Source organism: Melanotaenia boesemani, chromosome 17 (assembly GCF_017639745.1).
Source record: "Melanotaenia boesemani isolate fMelBoe1 chromosome 17, fMelBoe1.pri, whole genome shotgun sequence".
NCBI lineage: Eukaryota > Metazoa > Chordata > Actinopteri > Atheriniformes > Melanotaeniidae > Melanotaenia > Melanotaenia boesemani.
The window spans coordinates 4955894-4976007 of NC_055698.1; the positions used below are offsets into that span (position 1 = coordinate 4955894).

At 40.6% G+C, this 20114-nt stretch overlaps 1 protein-coding gene across 1 annotated transcript; it reads right to left on the reverse strand.

Annotated features, from left to right (window-relative positions):
* Window positions 1-8842: 8842 nt before the first annotated feature.
* On the reverse strand, window positions 8843-19522 carry tent5bb (terminal nucleotidyltransferase 5Bb). The gene is made up of 2 exons (XM_042011414.1): window positions 19201-19522; window positions 8843-10955 (listed from the first exon to the last, which is right to left on the reverse strand). The coding sequence occupies exons 1-2, from the start codon at window positions 19354-19356 to the stop codon at window positions 9930-9932; spliced, it is 1182 nt and encodes a 393-aa protein (XP_041867348.1). The 5' UTR covers window positions 19357-19522; the 3' UTR covers window positions 8843-9929.
* Between the last annotated feature and the right edge of the window lie 592 nt (window positions 19523-20114).

Consider the following 20114-nt stretch of genomic DNA (forward strand, 5'->3'; position numbering starts at 1 on the left):
ACTTTTCATGCTGAAGGCAGCACAAATTGCTTTACATCAAAATTGCAATTCATGCATTTAAAAAATGAGCCTTTACACATATCAAAATAGATTACATAACAATAAATAAGAAAAAACACTCAGTCTTTCACAGTCACATGCACACACATGTATACACACACACACACACAAAGCAACACCCCCTCATTCTGCACAAACATGACTCCCTAGTTTCTGTCTCTAAACTGAATGTAGGTATAAATACTAAGTGAGAAAAGCGAGTGAGTAAGAGAGTGAACATCTGGCTTGATGCTGTAGTGATGGGGGTGTCTAAAGCCAGGATCACACCGGGTAAATGTTGTGCCACTGGACGCGCTGCCTCTAGCCACGCACTCCACTGTGTCAGAAAAGCTGTGCAGAGAACAGCAAAACAGAGGCCTGCCACTGAATAGTTTGTACAGCTGATTGATGAAGCCATAGAATATGTCTGTTTCTGAGCAGTGGAGGTTTAATGGTTGAGAGGCACAAGGTGATGTGGCCAAGTGATTTTTAGTCAGTATGCGAGCCTGCATTCCTCTCACTTTTTCACATAATGCAGGAAAGCTGAGATGATGTGATGGGTCTGTGGTCCATCCTACTCAGCTGATTGCAGCTGGATCTCTCGCGTCTCTACCTCATCCTCTCTGACGGAGCTACCAAACTCACCTGTTTCTTTCAAAGAGAACATGTGGCAGGCTTTCATAAAAGCTAATGGACGCTAACTTTAGAAGTTACGTTTCCAGGCTGGTAGACGTTGGCTGCAATGTTTCTTACTTTGCGTGACCTTTCTGTGCGTGGCCGACAGCTTGGCCGCTTAGTGGCTGCTGCAGGAGGTGCAGGCAGGTCTGTTTTTAGCGGTGTCGTCTGGCACCAGTCTGCTCTGATCTTCCATCTTACAGCTTTGCTGCTGCTGCCAGTGCTTTTGCCTACTGCAGCCTATAATATTGGAAAGAATCTTTTCCGACCCATCGCCCTGGAAAATCACAAGACCTTCATTGACATCCAGCCTGTGAGTTTAATAAAATGTTTTCTGTTGTTAACAGAAGTTAAATGGGCTTAGAAGATTGAGACTTCCCAACTTTAGTACACTAGTTCAAGTGTTGTGAGTTTGAAATTTTATAAATTTTAAAGTTATAAACAGCTGGTTTTGTGTTTTAAGATTTAGTGTGCAGACGTGGGAAGATTTGTCTAAACATTTTGATGTCTTGACATTTTTGTGTCAATCAGCAGTGTTTGTAAGCAGGAATATAGGCAGGAAATTGTTTTTGTATGTTTCCTTTTTATACAGTTTTATGCTTTTTTTTTAATGCATTTTCACAGATTATTTACAATGTCAAATTAAAACTGATTTTTTTCTACAGTCATTTAGCAGACGCCTTTATCCATAGCGACTTACAACAACACAAGCATGAATTCAAACAAGATGGGACGTCATAATTAAGTGGTAGTCAGACTGCTTTGAGTCCAGTTGGACCCAGGTGCTGTCATGTAGTGCTAGAGGCAGTGCATATAATTTTTTTTAAGTCATTTTGTTTCAATATCTCAATATCTCACATCTCCAGTGTCGCCTCCACCACGAAGCTGAACTTAGCCTCCGTTTCGCTAGTTAAGGGAAATTTTAAGGGACCCTTAAGTCAGAACTCAAGTGACTGTATTTCTCTATTAACCCTGCGTTTTACTGATACTCAATGCCGTCAAACCTGTCCTAGATTATTCTACAGAGTCTCCAGAATCTGAAAAATATAATTTGTGATTTATGAAACCTTTCTCTGATTTGTGAAAATGCAATAAAGGCAGATTTCACTCATTTTTTTGCCGTTTTTACCCATAATAGCTGGTCCAGATGTTATAATATCACACTGAGTCAGGTCAAACCCGTCTTAGATTATTCTACAGAGTCTACTGAATCTGAAAAACATAGTTTCTGATTTGTGAAACCTTTCTCTGATTTGTGAAAATGCAATAAAGGCAGATTTCACTCATTTTTCTGCCGTTTTTACCCATAATACCTGGTCCAGATGTTATAATATCACACTGAGTCAGGTCAAACCCGTCTTAGATTATTCTACAGAGCCTACTGAATCTGAAAAACACAGTTTCTGATTTGTGAAACCTTTCTCTGATTTGTGAAAATGCAATAAGGCAGATTTCAATCATTTTTCTGCCGTTTTTACACACTATACCTGGTCCAGATGTTATAGTATCACACTGAGTCAGGTCAAACCTGTCTTACATTATTCTACAGACTCTACTGAATCTGAAAAACATAGTTTGTGATTTGTGAAACCTTTCTCTGATTTGTGAAAATGCAGTAAAGGCAGATTTCACTCATTTTTCTGCCGTTTTTACCCATAATAGCTGGTCTAGATGTTATAATATTACACTGAGTCAGGTCAAACCTGTCTTACATTATTCTACAGAGCCTACTGAATCTGAAAAACATAGTTTGTGATTTGTGAAACCTTTCTCTGATTTGTGAAAATGCAATAAAGGCAGATTTCACTCATTTATTTGCTGTTTTTACACACTATACCTGGTCCAGATGTTATAGTACCCACACTGAGTCAGGTCAGACCTGTCTTACATTATTCTACAGAGCCTACTGAATCTGAAAAACACAGGTGAATCTGATTTAAGAAACCTTTATTGGATCGTTTTTACACAAGCCCACGCCTCTCCATGTGATTCCTTATTGCCATCTCCATGGCCTCCATTTCACCAGAAAAAGAAATCATATTTTTGACAGAGATTTTGGGCTATTTTTTAAAGGACATTTAAATGTTTCACTAACCTCTCATCCAGTGGTCCATGATCAACCTCTTCCACTGCGTCTTTTATTGTCATGTTCCTTTTTTCTTTCAAGGCCTTTACTGTCACCTTTGTTACAGGTATCATATCCCGATTATGCATCCATATTATTGTCAGTGTTATTATGCTCATACCTCTACATTTAAAAAGGCACCTATTGACTTACCTCTGGCAACATCACAACAAGGATGTATTCAAGCTTGTCATAGGACAGCATGGTGGAGACTTCATCTGAGATTTTTTCACAGTTATGAAGGAAGCCTGTCAGGTACTTAACTATCCTGTCCAACTGTTGGTCATCAAACAATATTGGAACCCACTTTTGTGTAAATTCAAAGTGGGGCTGCTTCTCTCCAGACACGACGGCCTGAAAAATAAATGTACTCAAACTTAACCGTACTGTTTGCTTGCTGGAGGTGGCATGGTCATAGTGATCACATAATGATTAAGCGTTATGTGATGAACAAAAAGAAAAAGGCGTACCTGCAGTGTATCTTCTGCACCCTTTTGTTCCACAATGAACTTGACAAGCGCTTAATTTTTTTCTGAACGTTCAGCAGCAGCCTCTGCTGCCTTGTCCTACAACAAAAGCTCTCCACACCTGGTCCTGATCTGATGAAGTCTAATCAGTCATACCTGTCCCCCAGTCCTTATAATCCCCAGTTCTGCCCTCAGTCCTCGTCGGACCTTAAACCCATGTTCTTCATGGACTCACCTCTTCTCCGTTCCTGGTTCCTGTCCCTCCAACCGTCTCCTTCTGTTCGGTTCGAGTAAGACCTTTACTTTGTGTTCAATCTTGGGTAGGCATTCATAAATGTTTCCAAAACAAAGAAACTTAGTGATACCAAGGCATTGTAACTAAAATGTTTGCGTGATTGTAAGTTTATTAGAGTATTAGATAATTCTGTTAGTATTAAAATGGCCTGTCTATCATGGCCCCCTAATTTGTATGAATTAATTGTTGAGTTTGAAATTATATTTAGCAATCTATATTTTTATTTCACAATTACTTACTCATCATAAAATGCTGTATTGCTTTTTCAAAGACCCTCCTGGTCCTCCATGGTATCCCCATAGTTAGTATTTTACAAGCAGCAGACAGCCGTCAGACTATCCTGACACAAAATCACCGTACATAGTCAGAAACAAACCATCTTTCAGTACAGTGAGGGTGCATTTTAATTCCAGATTGTAAGGCAACAGAAGAGGAATAAGGGAAGAGAAATGCATTACGAGCCATTGCTGGTGGCCTTTCTCAATTCTTTAAATTATGCCAGCTTCTTTATTTCCATGTGTTTATTTAAGTCTTTATTTGGGGGGTGGGGGTGTCTGGTTTCACTAACAATCTTGTTCTGCTTTAAATTCAGCTCAGACTGAAAGCTCAGAAGTTATCTGCTCATCATATCTTGCTGAAAACCTTCTCAGGGAATAGTAAAGGATAACAGCAGAGGGGGCAAAGGAAGCAATGGGAGATCACCCTAAGAATCTCTTCTGGTGTGAATTTAACAAAAAGCTGACAGCAGCACAGCAAGCAGTTAAGTGTTTGCCTGGTAAAAATGTGTTTCATTGAGAAATGACAGTTGGCTTGAACGTCATCACCTTTTTTGACTTGAAAATTTCTTATATGTCAAATAGGTTTGAATATTGCAGTGTTTTAACACCCATTTCTCCATGAGGCCCCTTGATGCCTGTATCATTTGAAGTTTAAGGAAAAATTGTGGTAGCCTTTTCTCTTTAATCTTTCTCTGCTTTGTTGTTCATATTTATGCACAATCTTCTAAACCAATTCAGTAGATGGGAAAATCCCATTTTTCCACCCGATATCGCTTGTAGCTCATCCCAACTGGTAGCATGGTCTCAGTCCATTGTGTTGATTAAGTAACTCACCTATTTCTGCTTTTCATCAACTCAGGATTTACAGTCCCTCCTCTGGTAGCTCCTGGAGTGTTTCATATCCTTTTGGCCTTTCCACTGTTGTTTCATTCACAATGTACAGCGAGTTCAGTTGTTAAGTAGATACAGTCACACAAAGCTTTGTGGGCCAAAATGGCATGAATCTGCAGGGTTTGGGTTATTCTGCATGTAAAATAGAAAATTTGCTTTGAGCTCATTGACAACTTCATGTTTAACCAATTTAAATTTTTAAGTTATGTAATATATTTCTAATGTGACTAAAACTAGAAATTATGGAGGTGTTTGTGTGGTTTTAAAAGCTAACTAGATGTTTCTTAGCAAGTTGGGTTAAAGATGGATATTTTATGTGATGCATCTCTATATAACTGCCAGCATTTTTCATATCTCTAACTTGAATGAGCCACTAGGGATGTCAGGCTGGGTCAGGAAATACCGATGGCAGGAGGCTCTTTGACAGGCCAGACTGGAATCTGCAGGGAAGAGGAAAGGGGTTGGCTTATGCTGCTAGTGATCCCTCTCACCATACTTCTGCAACCTTTCACAGGCAGGGTGAAAGAGAGAGAGTCTGAAATACCATATTTTCTGAGAGGAACTTGGACTCATCATTCTTGGCATGTAACACTGGCCTCCTCACAAGCCATACTCTATCCTGTGTGTGCTGAGCGAGTGAAAGGCTGTAGTATGTGTGAGGCTCACAGACCCAGCTTGAGCTCAAAACTCATGGAGAATGGCCCAGCCTCTGTCCCCAGCTGCTAAGCCAAACACTGGCATGTCTGAGTCACCGCACATGCCCGACCATGCAGGGCCCAGGCAGAGCAAATGTTTGATTGGTCTGAGAATGGAAGAAAAGGAGGATGACTGTGCTGGTGAGAAAGGAGGCAGGATGGTGAGAAAGAGGAGGGCAAGGATGGCTAGAGATGAAAGGAGTTGCTACTGTATAAATCACACTTTTAAAGGTAATTTCTGGGTCATAGTGCAGAATGATGCAAAATTTATTATTTATCTGTATTCATCAGTTTTTTTTTTGTTTTTTTTTTGCCAATAACAATCATTTGGCAGAAAAAAATGCCCACAATGGGAATTATTTTTCAGTTAGAAGATCTAATGGCAAAATTATTTCTCTCTCCCCACAGTAAGGAATCCTGGATCCAGACAGTGATCCAGATCACCCCCAGATCTAATCATTTGTTCCTTTATTCCATTTCTTATTGTTTTCTCAAAATGTAATCAAAATCCATCCATAACTTTTTAAATCATGTTGCTAACAGACAGTCAAACAACATCACTGAATACATGTATTTGGTAATGCAAATTTAGCCCTCCCTCATCTCTGTCATTTTAATAAAGTGATAATTATCAAGTAGGGCAAGGAGGTGACTTCTAATCTAGGTTCAGTGAGGAGATTGGCTGCTATTACCTGTCTAAACTGGTAAATTGTCTGTCTAAACTGGGTTCTGTTACCATTTTTATTTTTACTTGTCCTGTCCAGCAAACAAAATTTGTAGCAAACTGTGTTGTGCTGAACAGATTTGCTTTGCCAATGTCATCTCGCTGGACCTGAGCGGAGGGGGCAGAAAACAAGAAGAGGAATGAAGAAAAGTAAAAAGGAAAGTAGAAAAAAGGAAGCGAAGACAAAAATAGAGTATATGGAAGGCAACAATCCTTCAATTCGACCTAACACCAGACAACCAACTGCTACACCTGTACAGAAACACAACAGAGAATTTCTTATAGCTTTTACAGGTAAACTAAGCTGACAATCATCAGGGGTTCCTAAAAAACAATATCCCCCAAAAAATCTAAACAAAAGTAGCTCTTAGTTCAGACCAGGGCATATTACGGCCCGCGGGGCACATCCGGCCCTCCCTGTCTTGCCCATAAATTTCAACATAGATAGATTAAAGAAATATCTATGTTTTGCGTGCAATGCAACTTTGCTTTTATTTTGAAAAGCATTACGCTACTTCCGTATTGATGTATGCGCGTGATGCGAACTTTGAGTGAAGGTGAATAGCGACAAGTGATGCTAGTTAGGTTACCCTCAAGATGTCAGCTCATGTTAAGAAAAGTTGATAACGAAAGTCGTCTTTTTAACAAGACATAAACTGCCAAGTATGTCTTCACAGAAATTAAAGCAGTGTGCTTGATTTGTGGTACACAGGTAGCTGTGTTAAAAGATTGTCAATCAATCTCCGCCATGCTATGTCTCCTGTATAGTACAGAATGCATTCAGCTTGCCAAATTTACATAAATCTTCAATCGCTGGCACTGTGACTCTGAAGTGCTGTACTGTATGTTTACAAGTTTTCTTCCCAACAAACCCCAATGTCAGTGAAACGTTCTGCACCGTCAAAGGCACCTGCAGCAGCACCCAAAAGGCAGAGGAAGATGCTAACCATCGCACAAAAAGTTGGACTTTTGAACATGCTAAACAAATCTTTTCTACGAAGGTTTAAACTTTGAAGGTGTTTAAACAAGAGAGAAAAGTGTGAAAAAGTTAATGCCTGCCTGTGAAGTGTATAAAGTGTATCCTGAGGGGTTTTACAGCCTTAAAACATCTATAATAATTGTAAAAAATAAAGCTGACTACTTTGCAGATTTTGCCTATTGCGGGTTATTTTTAGAAGGTAATTCCTGCGATTGACAAGGGACCACTATAAATGTCAGTGAGCTATCAAAATGAGTAAGAAGCATGTTTGAGGTAGGAAACTTGAGTAGTGTTTCTTTAAAGCTGGATATAGTGTTAACCTTACTTCAGTCTAGAGTCTCAAATCAAATATTTTCAATAACCAAGTTAGTACTGTCTGACTATTATAGTGATGGGAGTAAAATAAACAGTATTACTAACAGCGTTACTTTTTTCCAGTAATAGGTAATCTAACTAACTACTCTTTCATCCGTTACAACACCATTATCGTTACTATTATTGTAAGATAAGATTAATTTTTGTTGTTTCACAATTTGTTTGGACTAAAATGTGCTGCTGCTACAGTGAAGAGAAGGCGGAGTGATACGCAGAAACTGTTTGAGTAGAAGAATTGCTGTGTTGTGACCGGGTGCAAGCTAAGTAGGTCCTCACCATTTATCACAGAATTTTCACTTTATTCAAACCAGGCGATCAGCCGAGGCATCAGCTGGATGACCGGCTAAGATCGGACAGCTTGTTCAGCGAGAACACCCGTTTTAACCACAGAACAAACAAATCAGTCCGATTTAGAATGTGCACCCTATTCCCTACATAGTGCCCTATATAGGGGTCATGATATTTTCTCAGAGCGTCCGAATGTCCAGAGAGAAAAAAATAGGGCACTAAAAATGACCCAGAATACATCTTGAAAAGTAGTGAGCATCTATGGTCACTAGACGGATCAATATAGACCACAATGCATTGCGGGCAGACGCTCAACATGGAGCAAGGGGGTGAAAAAATCAAGCTGCGCGAAATTACCTATAAACAAACAAAAAAAGAATAAAATACAACATAAGGAATAAAATAAAAATATTTACACACAACTTTGGATTGGATTTGAAATGACATCTTGACACGCATTGTGGTTGTCGTGGTGATGGCGGTAGTCAAGTGGTTTGCGGCAATGAAAAAATAGACAGCTTCATGTCCGAATCGCCAAGAGAATCTCTATGTAGTGTGCTATGTAGTGCAGCCCTATGCAGTGAACAAGGGGTTAGGGAGCAGGGTGGACATTCGGACACAGCCTTAGAAAATGTTACAACCTGATAAATAATGTTGATGTTCGGCTTGTGTTTGTTCAGTAGATAACTTTGCGTTAGTACGATTCCTCAAACAACTTCTGCTGATTTTATGATTCTTTTCAGCTTCTCTGGGCAGTGAAGTTCTACTCTAATCCAACTAATTGTCCTTGTATGTAAAAGACCTCCAATGGACACTGTTGCACTTTGCAGACTACAACATAAAAGAAATGCGTACAAAATTATGGCTTTATTATTAACTTTTTATTATTTTTATGACCAATTTTGCCCTGAAGGATCTGTGCCTTTTGTTTTCGTGAAGCCTCTGTCCACCAGCAAACCTTTTCCACCGCTCGTCATCATTTCTCCCCGAGTCACCGCCTGGTTGACGGTAAAGGAGCGGACCCAGTCAGTATCACAGCCACACACACAAACGACCAGGAGACACAGCAACGGCCAGAGAAAACGTTTTAATCTGGAACCACAGACACCACTTTTCCCTCACAGAGATGAAAGACGTTTTGGGGAGTGTCCATCATAACTGGAAGATTCTTTTTCATGGTGGAGAATCTCCTCTCCTCAGGAGGACACGAAAACACGACTTCCAGCAGCCTCAGATTAGTGTCCATGATTTTTACATTAGTAATTTAGACCGTTAGGTTTCCATATCATACATTAGTGAGATCTAATATGGTTTTATTATGAATAAATAAACATGAAGAGGAATTTTAAATTCCATCAAAGGGAACATATTTGAGGATTTTTAAAGTTACTTTTCCAAGTAATTAATTACAGTCAATGCTGTAACTCAGTTACTAACTCGGTTATTTTCTGAATTATATTTATTTGTTTAATTTATTTAGTTAACAACTTTTTTAAAGGAACATACTGATAGTGACACAAATGCTTTGGATATTGGCATTTTTCTCATTAAACTTTGGTTGTTAGAATAAAGCAAATGGAAACAATTCCACTTGTTTTTTCTTAAACGTGTCTAAAAAAATCAGAACTGTATCAATGTTTGATTTTTTCAATTTGTATTAATGCCATTGGCTGATTGATCATTGAATTGACATCATTACACACCTCCCACATTCACCCACCTAACCTTTTCTCCAATTTTTCTCTCTTACACATGTGGTTAAGAAGAAATACTAACACAGTTTTTCTGCTTACGTGTTATGGCCAAATTAATAACAAATGAAGTGTGTACAGTCATTTCTAAATGTACATTTAAATACAGTCAATAATATATATATATATATATATATATATATAATAAACTTCATGTTCCAGAAAGACAAGTCCGTTGGGCTTGACCAATGAAGATGAACGCTGAACATTTGTGTGGAATGGTGACAAATTGTTTTCTGCAACCACAACAGGACCAGAACACAATGCTGCTGCTTTCTGTAGACACTGCATGTAAGGAAAGCAGAGCCTATCAATATAAAAGTAAAACACATCTGTAACGTCTCTGCTCAGCTGCAAGACAGCCAAGTTTGGTAAGAGCTACTACCTGCAGACATCAGTGACTGAACCTGTGCAACATAGTAGTTGCTGAAGTTGACGTCTCTGACATAAGGAGCAGGCTGGTAGTAGCAGGTGATGTTGGACAGAGCAGGGATTGCATTTTGTTCAGCCATTACACGGAGCGCGAGGGCAGAAATGAGAGCCAGCGTCTGGCGGCGCTCATGGCCCATCAGACACACAGTGCTTTCATCAACTACTTGCCTCAGCGTCACTAGATACTCGTATCGCTTGTGCCACATGCCCACAAAGTGGTTCTGCAGATATGTCTCCAGCTTCCTCTGCTGCTCGCTAATATTGGGGAAGTCGATGAAGAAGCGTGAGCACATGTAGCGCTGCATCTGTTTCATCTGACTTTCAGATGATGGACGGAAGCCGCGCACCAGCAGGTGGCAGTACTTGAGCAACCCACCTCCCCGGATCTCTTCAGGGCTGTGGGTGGCAATAGTCTTGGAGCGAAGGTGATCCAAAGCTTCCTCAAAATCTCCATACATGCTCTCTCCTTGCACTGTAGGGTGGAAGGTCTCAGACATGGCCGTCTCTGAGCAGCGGTCGAAAAGCAGCAGTGAGTCCAACGTGATCTGGAAAGAGTCGACACTAAACTCGAACTGCCTTCTCAGGGAGTCCACAAACTTCAGTTCCACATTTTTGCCAGTGTTGTTGGACAGCGAGATGAGACTCCAGCGGTCTGTATCATTGCAAACTTTCACCAGTTTCTGCACGTAGGCCTCTTTGAGGGCAAGAGCTGTGATTTGCTCCTTGCACACCCCCTCGGGCAAGAAGTTCACCAGGCAATCCAGCACAACATCCTTTACCAGACGAAAAGTTTTGTCATCGGTAAGACTTAGGCCAAAGATCAGGTCCAGGTCTTTGTAGCCAAGGCCATTGACCTGATGAAGCACATGGCTGGCCGCCGAGCCATTGAGCTTAACGTCATGTACAGTCACTCCCTGCTCCTCCAGTCGAGCCCTGACTACCTGAAAAATAAAGAGACAAATCTGAGTGATGGGAATCTAAAACAAGATAATAATTAAAGGAGACTGACCCAAAAGTAGAAGTTTCAACAGGTTCACTCCTTACTGCTTCAAATAGAAAGAAACTAAGGTGAAATTTAATACAGCATGGAAATAAAGTAGGACTAACATAATACTACATTAATATTTTAGTTATTCTACACATTAAAATAAGCTGCATGAATATCAGGCTGTTGTGGAAAAAATACAGCAGGAAGTAAAAGGTAAGTGAAACCAGTGGCAGGTTACTGAGGCAGGTACTGTATGTTGCTGCTGAACACGATCTGCAAAGTGACCGCTTCTATCAAAACAATGGTGTCCATTATGGAGCAACTCTTTGTTTACCGCAGGGGAAAAAACTCTTAATAATTTGTGGCAGCAGTGCAATATAAAAAGTGTGGGGGTGTTTATAAATGGAAATGCAGGTCTTTTTAATGAACTGAAAACACAGTTCGGTTTAAAAAATTTAAATTTTTTATCCCATAGACAAACGAAGTAAGAGAGACTTAGTAGACATACTTAAGAAAATTGCTGCCAGGAGGGATGCAGTGTCAGCAACTTTCAAACGCTCCAAAAGGAAAGTGAGACGGTATAAAAAATATACAGTGGGATGCTGTTCTTAAAAATAGCACTAATATCCAAAAGCATCACATATAAAATTTTGCAAGTAAAAATAATACACTGAGCACATATTACACTGTGCACATTAAATAAAATAAACCATAACTAAATTCCAGAGACTCCTGCAGAGCTTGAGAAATTCCAATAAGCCCAAACGAGCGTTGAAGCTAGCAAGATTTTTATCTAAATATCTCCCCACTGGGAGAGGTTGCTCCAGGTGATTCCTTTTTCCAGCTTCTTTTTGGAGCTTGAAGCGGCTTTGGGTGCAGAGGGAGTTTGGACGTGGGGCTCACCCTGCCCATGACGATGAGGCTGAAGCACTCATCGATAAATTCCAACAGACTGGTGCAATGCTCATTGTTGTGCTCCAGAGTGTACCTTCAACGAGTCTTTGAATTCTCTGCTTCAAGACAAGTTTTAAATTAAGTTGGCAAGATTGCTCAATAGAATAAACGTTTGTTTAGAAGCGTGCCTTGTCTGAGTCTGTTGTCTCACAGAAACTCTGTCACTCCTGCATCACAACTGTCACTTACAGAACCTGTGTCTCCCGTCATCTTTTACTTGACTTAGCAATGACTATGTTTCAAGTTCATAGCTTGTTTTATGTTTCTTTGAATTTCCAGAGCCCTTGACTGTGATCCCTCTTGTTCTTTTATTCAGACACTGCCTTTTCTTGTCCATGTTGCAGTGAGATTCTTATGCTTGCTTAACATTCTTGCTTCCCATGCAGTGTCTCCATTTTTCATGGTTATTGTTCATTAATATGCACATTAATCCCTTTTATTTTCACTGCTTGTGACAGCACGTTATTTCTTTGCTTTGTACTGATGAATCTGATAATGACGGCGGGATTTGTTTTTGCTACTTTGCTCTGTTAAGTATGACACATGGATATTGCCACTAATATTTTTCCTTTGAAGAAACTTTACAACCTGTTGTTCAAGTGTTTGTAGGTCTTCCTCAGGAGCATCTTCTGCTGTCTCTGTGTCTGTTAAAGCTTGAGCATAACACCTATGCCTGGTTACAAGTCCTGTTAGAACTAGATTGTCCCTCCAGTTAATCCACAGCTGTGGGCAGCTGCCAGAGGCGGGGACCCTGGCGGTCTGATCCTCGGCTGCAAAAGCTAGCTCTAGGGACGTGGAATGTCACCTCTCTGGCGGGGAAGGAGGCTGAGCTGGTGCGTGAGGTTGAGCGGTTCTGGCTAGATATAGTTGGACTCACCTCGACACACGGTTTCGGCTCTGGAACCACTGTCCTTGAGAGGGGCTGGACCCTCTTCCATTCTGGAGTTGCTCCCGGTGAGAGGTGCCGAGCAGGTATGGGCATGCTCATTGCCCCCCGACTTGGCGCCTGTACGTTGGGGTTTACCCCGGTGGATGAAAGGGTAGCCTCCCTCCGCCTTCGGGTGGGGGGATGGGTCCTGACTGTTGTTTGTGTTTATGCACTAAATAGCAGTTCAGGGGGACTGCAATGCTCACGTGGGCAATGACAGCGAGTGAGCTGGCCTGGGAACGCCTCAGGATCCCTCCAGATAAGAGGCAGAAAATGGATGGATGGGTCCATGTCAGTAGCCTAGAAATGGTTCGGCATTGACAAGACTGACGTCGGTCAAAATAACATTATATGCAAGATATGCCCAAAAAAATGTCACTGTTAAAAGCAGTTTAACAACAAATCTGTTCCACCACTTGCGAATGAACTATACGAAGGAATGTGAGGAATATGCAAAACTTTGTGACTTCACAACCACGACTATGGCCAAAGAAAAGACATTAAATCTGCACAATACACTCAAACCCTTGTGGAGTCATTCAGTAAACATTTACCATATGACAAAGCAAGTAAACGTTGGCAAGAAATGACACTATCACTAAATTCATAGCGAAGGCAATGATGGCGATTTAAGTAATCCCGGATACAAAGTGCCAAATCACAAATAGCTTGGCCAAACTGCTCTATAAAACTTTTATGAATAAACTCGCAAAATGCTCACTGAGAAACTTCAAAATATGTCACACTTTACACCACACCGCACACTTTACTTTTTTTCCTCAGTTCACCACTCATACTCTAGGCTAGATTATTTTCTGGTTAGCAGCTCTTTGGTAAGTGAGATTTCAGAGACCCAGATTCACCCCATCACTATCAGCGACCATGCCCCAGTTTCCTTTACTTTGAGGAACACGAGAATCACACCACCGACTAAAAGCTGGAGATTTAATACAACGTTGCTTAAAGATCCCGACTTTATCAGCTACTTCACAAAAGAATGGGCTATATACTTAGAAAACAATGACAAACCAGGAGTCCCAGCATGTGTTCTGTGGGAAGCAGGGAAAGCGGTAATGCGAGGCAAAATCATCTCTTTTGCATCACATAAAAAAAGAACGAAAACTCAAAAATATTAGAATTAGAACTAAGAATTAAATCATTAGAGGACGCCTACAGTGCTTCACCAGATGAACCAACGATGAACCAAATAAGGAAGGCTAGACTGGAATTAAATGAAATAATCAACAAGAGAACAGAATTTCTGGTGCAAAGATTACGCTTGGAGACATTTGAACACAGTAATAAATCTGGAAAATTTTTAGCTAATCAGTTAAAAATAAATAAAGAAAAATTTACCATATCAGCTGTTAAAGATTCAGTAGGTCTGAATGAGCCAGATGCAATAAAAAACATCTTTAGAGATTCTATAAAACTCTGTATACATCACACTTAGATCCATCAGACAACGATATCCATCATTTTCTTAACAATATAGATCTTTCAGGTTTACAGCAGGAACAAGTCACGGCCTTAGATTCCCCCCTCACAGTGGAGGAGCTACATGAAGCCCTTAAACATATGCCCTGTAAAAAGCCCCAGGTCCGGATGGCTTCCCAGCAGAGTTCTATAAAGAATTCTGGTCAATACTGGCCCCAACATTTTTCAAAATGGTGACACAAATAAAGGAAAATGGTTACTTACCCCCAAACATAAACTCTGACACCATTACTGTACTATTAAAACCAGGTAAAGACCCCACAATACCATCTAGTTACAGACCCATATCACTGATAAATGCTGACCCTAAAAGAATCTGCAAAGCATTAGCTGGAAGGTGAGAGAAAGTAACTCCTCTCATTATACACCCTGATCAAACAGGCTTTATAAAGGGCAGATAGATTATTCTACCATCAATAACCTGGAAACAATAACAGTTTCTTTAGATGCAGAGAAAGCTTTTGATCGTGTTAACTGGACAACAGAGGAAATATGATCATTTCTACCTATTTTGGCATCAGGTGGTTATTTGGACCATATGGGATTTTGCACTGTTCTTTTCTTTAGACTCCCATGGCTCTGGATCAGATCATGTGGAAGTATTCTGTAAAGGGTGGTATGCAGAGATGGATCGATGCTGGATTTTACAACATACTGGACTTTGCAGGGACAAATGTCCACAACAAGAAATGCATTCAAATGCAGTCAGACTTATGGAAATTTTCATAGCTCTGAGAGTTCTGGTGTTATACATTCTTCTCATATTTATTCCACCTAGTGTCTTCTGCATTAAGACCTATTAAGATGCCCTAATTTTTATTTTATTTTAAGCATTTTCTGTGCACTTTACTTGTTTGCACTCCACACTTCAGACATAGATTGATTAATTATGATTCATTTGTAAGCTCTGATTACTCTAATTAAAAATTTTAATAATTTGACAGCCCTGATATACATATATATATTTTTTTTCCTATATCATCCACCTCTACCATCTTTCATTCCATTCTTTTAGATAAAACAAAACAAACAAACAAAGAACAAACTAGAAACACTCAGAGTGCAGGCCTCTTTGTCGACCAAACAAACAAGCCAAAGACAGGTTACCTCCTTTACATAGCCCTGGGAGCATGTGGTGTCCTCATGTTGCTCAGCCTAAACAAAGGGCTAGTGAGGCATTGGTTTACAGTCTGGTCTCCAGTTACCTCAGTGATACGGTGTCAAGCAGACCCACAAGTCCAGCGTTATGACATACACTAATTCATTCCTCACAGGCTGCTGCAAATCCAGGTCACAAACTATTATCCAGGAAAGCTGAGATCCAGGTAAAACAAACAAAAAATAAACTAGAAGCACCTAGAGAGCAAAGACCTTATCCAAGCCCCAAACCCCCAAAAGGTCCAAAACCCACCCAGTACACCCTATATATGATCAATGATGTTGTATTATAACATCTACCAATGATTTTGGGCATTATCTGACAAGTTAGAAGCTGCAATTGCAAATTTATTCCTATTTAATAATAGTAAAGAGTCCTTTAAAAATTCCTGGATCAGGGTCACTGATCACAGGATCACATTTAGACCCCAAAGAATCAAACTTTTAGCCCACAACCAATAACAGGCAGATAAAGAAAATCTGAAATTTGCTGTCTCACTGTTGAGGAGGTAATAAACAAAAAATCCTCCCCCCATGTATTTAGCCTATGACACAGTCATCAGGCATCTGAGTTTATCAATACGTGATGCTACTCTGGAGCCTCTGTAGGTGTAGCCTGCTGATGGGGGAACATGGACAGCCACCGTGGGTTCCAGTTGTGATTCATTAATTGCTGATGTAAATGAGTCTCAAAGAACAGTGGTATTGTTAACAGCAGAAGTTTTGCTTTTTTGCTTTCATGGCTTACTTAAAAGATGCCCACAAACATGTTATTTAAATCTGGCCCACAGACCAATCCGCTGCTGAGTGGCTCCTGTGACTCTTCAGGAGTCTGATTATCCATTACGTCACCAAGCATGCCATAGCAGGATTGGCCTCAAAGTTGCTGTGACTGGTGCTTAGGCCCAGAATAATTCACATTCAAGTAAATGACTGGTGGTTTAATAGGTTTTAGTACATTTACCATGAATCAGGAACACCTTACCCTTCATTTCCACCAGGTGCATGTACGCCATGTTACGGCTGTGCCACGGATTTGTTCCAACCTTCGTGGCACATCAATCTGCACCGTGAGTGTGTCAGATGTGAAGCGCCTAGTTGGATCTGTGAGATCACAAAATCACAGGAGAATTGGACAATCGTGTGATTCTCCACTTCCAGGATGAATGTCTCGTCGTCCATGATAAAGAAAAAAGACACTGAGACACCCTGACAGGTTAAATACGTAATATTTTCATGGTTGAGCAGCAAATCTGCACAGGGGCTTTCATTTTGTATAATACCTTTAGTTTTTAAACTGCTCTCGTGTCTGATTTCCTGTCTGCCCATATCTCAACTAAGGATATTGACGCATTCTGGGTGCGTGCTCCATCAAAAATAGACTCGGCACGTAAATTTAGCGGAGAGCCGCGACAAGTCGCTTCTGGGACGCTTCTGACACCTGCTGCGGTGCACCCGGTGGAAACCAAACCGTCGACTAAAACGGCCACGAACAGCAGCGGAAGCCGTAATGTGGAAACCAGGGGCTACCTTACTGTCATCCATTTTCAAAACATATCAGACTGGGTTAAACCAAAAGGCTGTGTGACCAGTAGCTGGCTTTCTGTCACGTTGGATTAAGCTCAACATCAAGCACAACACTGAAGGAAAGAGATTCAGAGGATAAGTAAAAAAGGGTAAGGTTGTCACTTATTTCCATTTCTGCTAAATTATTGTGTTGATGACAATATAATTGAAAATAAAATTTGATTAATAACCAAATGATTGTGCATTATGCTAATTAAGTTGAAGGAGCCGTGACAAGTTTGCGGTTTAAATGTATTAAAAGTACTTCTAATTTGAGATCTTAAAATCTTCCAAAATGTGACTTATTTTGTGTCTGAAACATGCCAGGAAGTGTTTTTCCAGTTAATAAACTTCCAGAAGAACAAAAGTGTCTTTTTTTTATTTTACTGAAAAAAGTGAAGAAAGCAGGGGATGACTTTTCCAAAAGCTGAACACTGAAAGGTCCAATAAATCTGCTTTTGCTCATGGAAAGAAAAATGTTTGGGGCCCCTGTTGCCTACTGGACTGTATACTGAAGAAAAGATAATAGCAGGGGGATGTTCAGAGCAGGTGGCAGGGGCCTCCTTGACAGCATAGGTCTTTTAAAGCGAGTGTGTGTGTGAAAAAGAAAAAGAGAGCGAGGCCGTCATTCTTCACCCCATAAGATCACAACAGAAAATAATAACTTAAAGGAAATATGAGCATAGATTACAGGAACTTTAATATTGTCCAGAAGAAGTGCAGACTTTCAGCAAATACTCAGTAGTGCTTTAATTATCTTTCAAGAGCTGTGAAAGAAAAAAGAAGACGACTCAGGGAGCTGAAGAATTAGTAAGCTAGTGGAAAACTCCAGTCACAGAGTTAGATCCTCCACACTTGTATGTCTGAGATCAAATATTTTTTAGGTGATGTGAGCAATTAAATCTAATCACTGCAGAAAACCAGCAGCGAACAAAGGAAACAGCTGGAGTCATTTTCATTCTCTTTACTGCCTTTTTATGTATCTCATCTGAAGACTAGGCTAATACAAACACAAGCACAAATCCACATGTGTCAAACTTTAAATAACCACTGTCTTGCAGGTTTTGGATGTTTCCTGCTGCAGCACAAGTGTATCAAATTAATGAGCCAACATGACTGGCCAGAACTTGACAACAAGCGGTGGAGGAGCGCCATTAAAATCTGAATCAGGTGTGTTGGATCAGGGAGACATCTAAAACCGGCAGTATTGTGGCCCTCAAAGATCGGAGCTGGACACCATTGACCTAACTGGACTCATGTGCCGTTTGCCAACAGGCAAACCAGGCAAATGCAAGGGGCCCCGAGCCAGAAGGGGGTCTCCAAGGGCCAACCAACTTCTAATCAAGACAGAGTAGTTAGAATGTGGAGCGTTCTAGTTTCTCTGGGTCTTACAGCAGTGCATCTGAGAGGCAAGAAATCTGATATGTATTATTAAAGTGCATGGATGAAAGTTATTGAGTGGTGTTTGGGCAACATGGCTCAGTGGGTAGAGCGGTCATCTTGTAGCCTGAGCTGGGGTTGCCGGTTTGATCCTTGGCCTGTGGAGTTCATGGCGAGGTGTCCCTGAGCAAAATACCGAACCCCAAATTGCTCCTAATGGGTCGTGGTTAGTTTGGTTAGTTAGTTTGAATGGCAGCTTCCGCCATCAGTGCTTTTGGTATCATTCCAGGTACAGAAAAGCGCTATATAAATACAGACCACTTACCATTTATTTACCATTTATACTTCTGATAACTACTCAGTATTTCTGTGGAAATACAGAAGATTAAATGATATTTCTCCAGTTTACTTTAATAAAAATAATACATAATTATGTAAACGTCAGTAAAAGTTAAAGCCGTCAACGAACATTTACAAGTACAAGAAAAATAATTGCTGTACCAACAAGATAACATTTAAAGATTACATTATTACCATGTTATTGCTATTGTTATAATTAAACAATATCATAATAAAGGGGCAATGCACGCTGGTTGGAAGGGCCAGCTGTAAAGTTTTCCTTGGGACCCCCAAAGACTGAAGAATTGCTTCTGAGTGGACTCAAGCTGCGGAGATAGACGCCCCTCATCTAAGTTGACTCAAACTATGGTCTCACCTGAACGATCTGCCGAGGCTGCACGGACAGCGTGGGGAAGTTCCCGCGGCCGTGGATCGGCACGCTCTCCCCCAGGATGGAATCCAAACGGCGCACCTGATCCCAAGACAACACGCTGACCCGCCGACTCTCCTCCGAGGCATCACCAGAAGACATGACGACCGGGAAAGACTACAGAAACAAGGGGACGGCCACGGGATGAGTTAACAAGCCTTCCTCCTCAGAGAAGAGTCTGTGATGTCAGGATGAACGTGTCTGAGCGGCTGCGCGTGTCTGTCTCTCCTCCTCAGAAAGTCTCAAAAACTTCCACGATGTCACACAACACGGACCCACTCACTCCTCCACTCAGAGATTTCTCTTAACGCACACCGGCTTTTTTAACCCACGAGCTTTCTCATTGGCTGGACGCATAATTACGGGCACTTACACGTACAGAAAACCTGCACACCTACTTCCCATGCGTCAGATGACGTTTAGGGACTGTAGGAAATGTGATAATTATTACATAGGCGCAAATGGAAGACCGCCTCACAGCAACTAGAGGCCCTGCAAAAGTTTTCTAGTTGCGCTTTAGGTGCCTTTTTTACATAAGCATGCTGTAAAAGTCTCATTAAAGTGTGGAATAAAGTGTGGAAAATGAAAGAAAATCAGGTTAAGTTGTGTAAATACATAAAGTCCTAAGGAAAACTCATAATGTCATATGTTGCCAAGATATTGGTGCAGCTCTTTATTTAAATGTGTAAAAATTTAATGAAAATTCAATATAAGCAGTAAGGCAAAAACAGAGTTGCTACCGTTTTAATGAGGTTTACAATCATTATATTGTATGAGCAGCTTTATTCTTCACCACAGTCTGACCCTTGACCAGCTTTGCTGTAATGTCTTTAAACTGGTCTTTCTTTAAGTGGGAATAA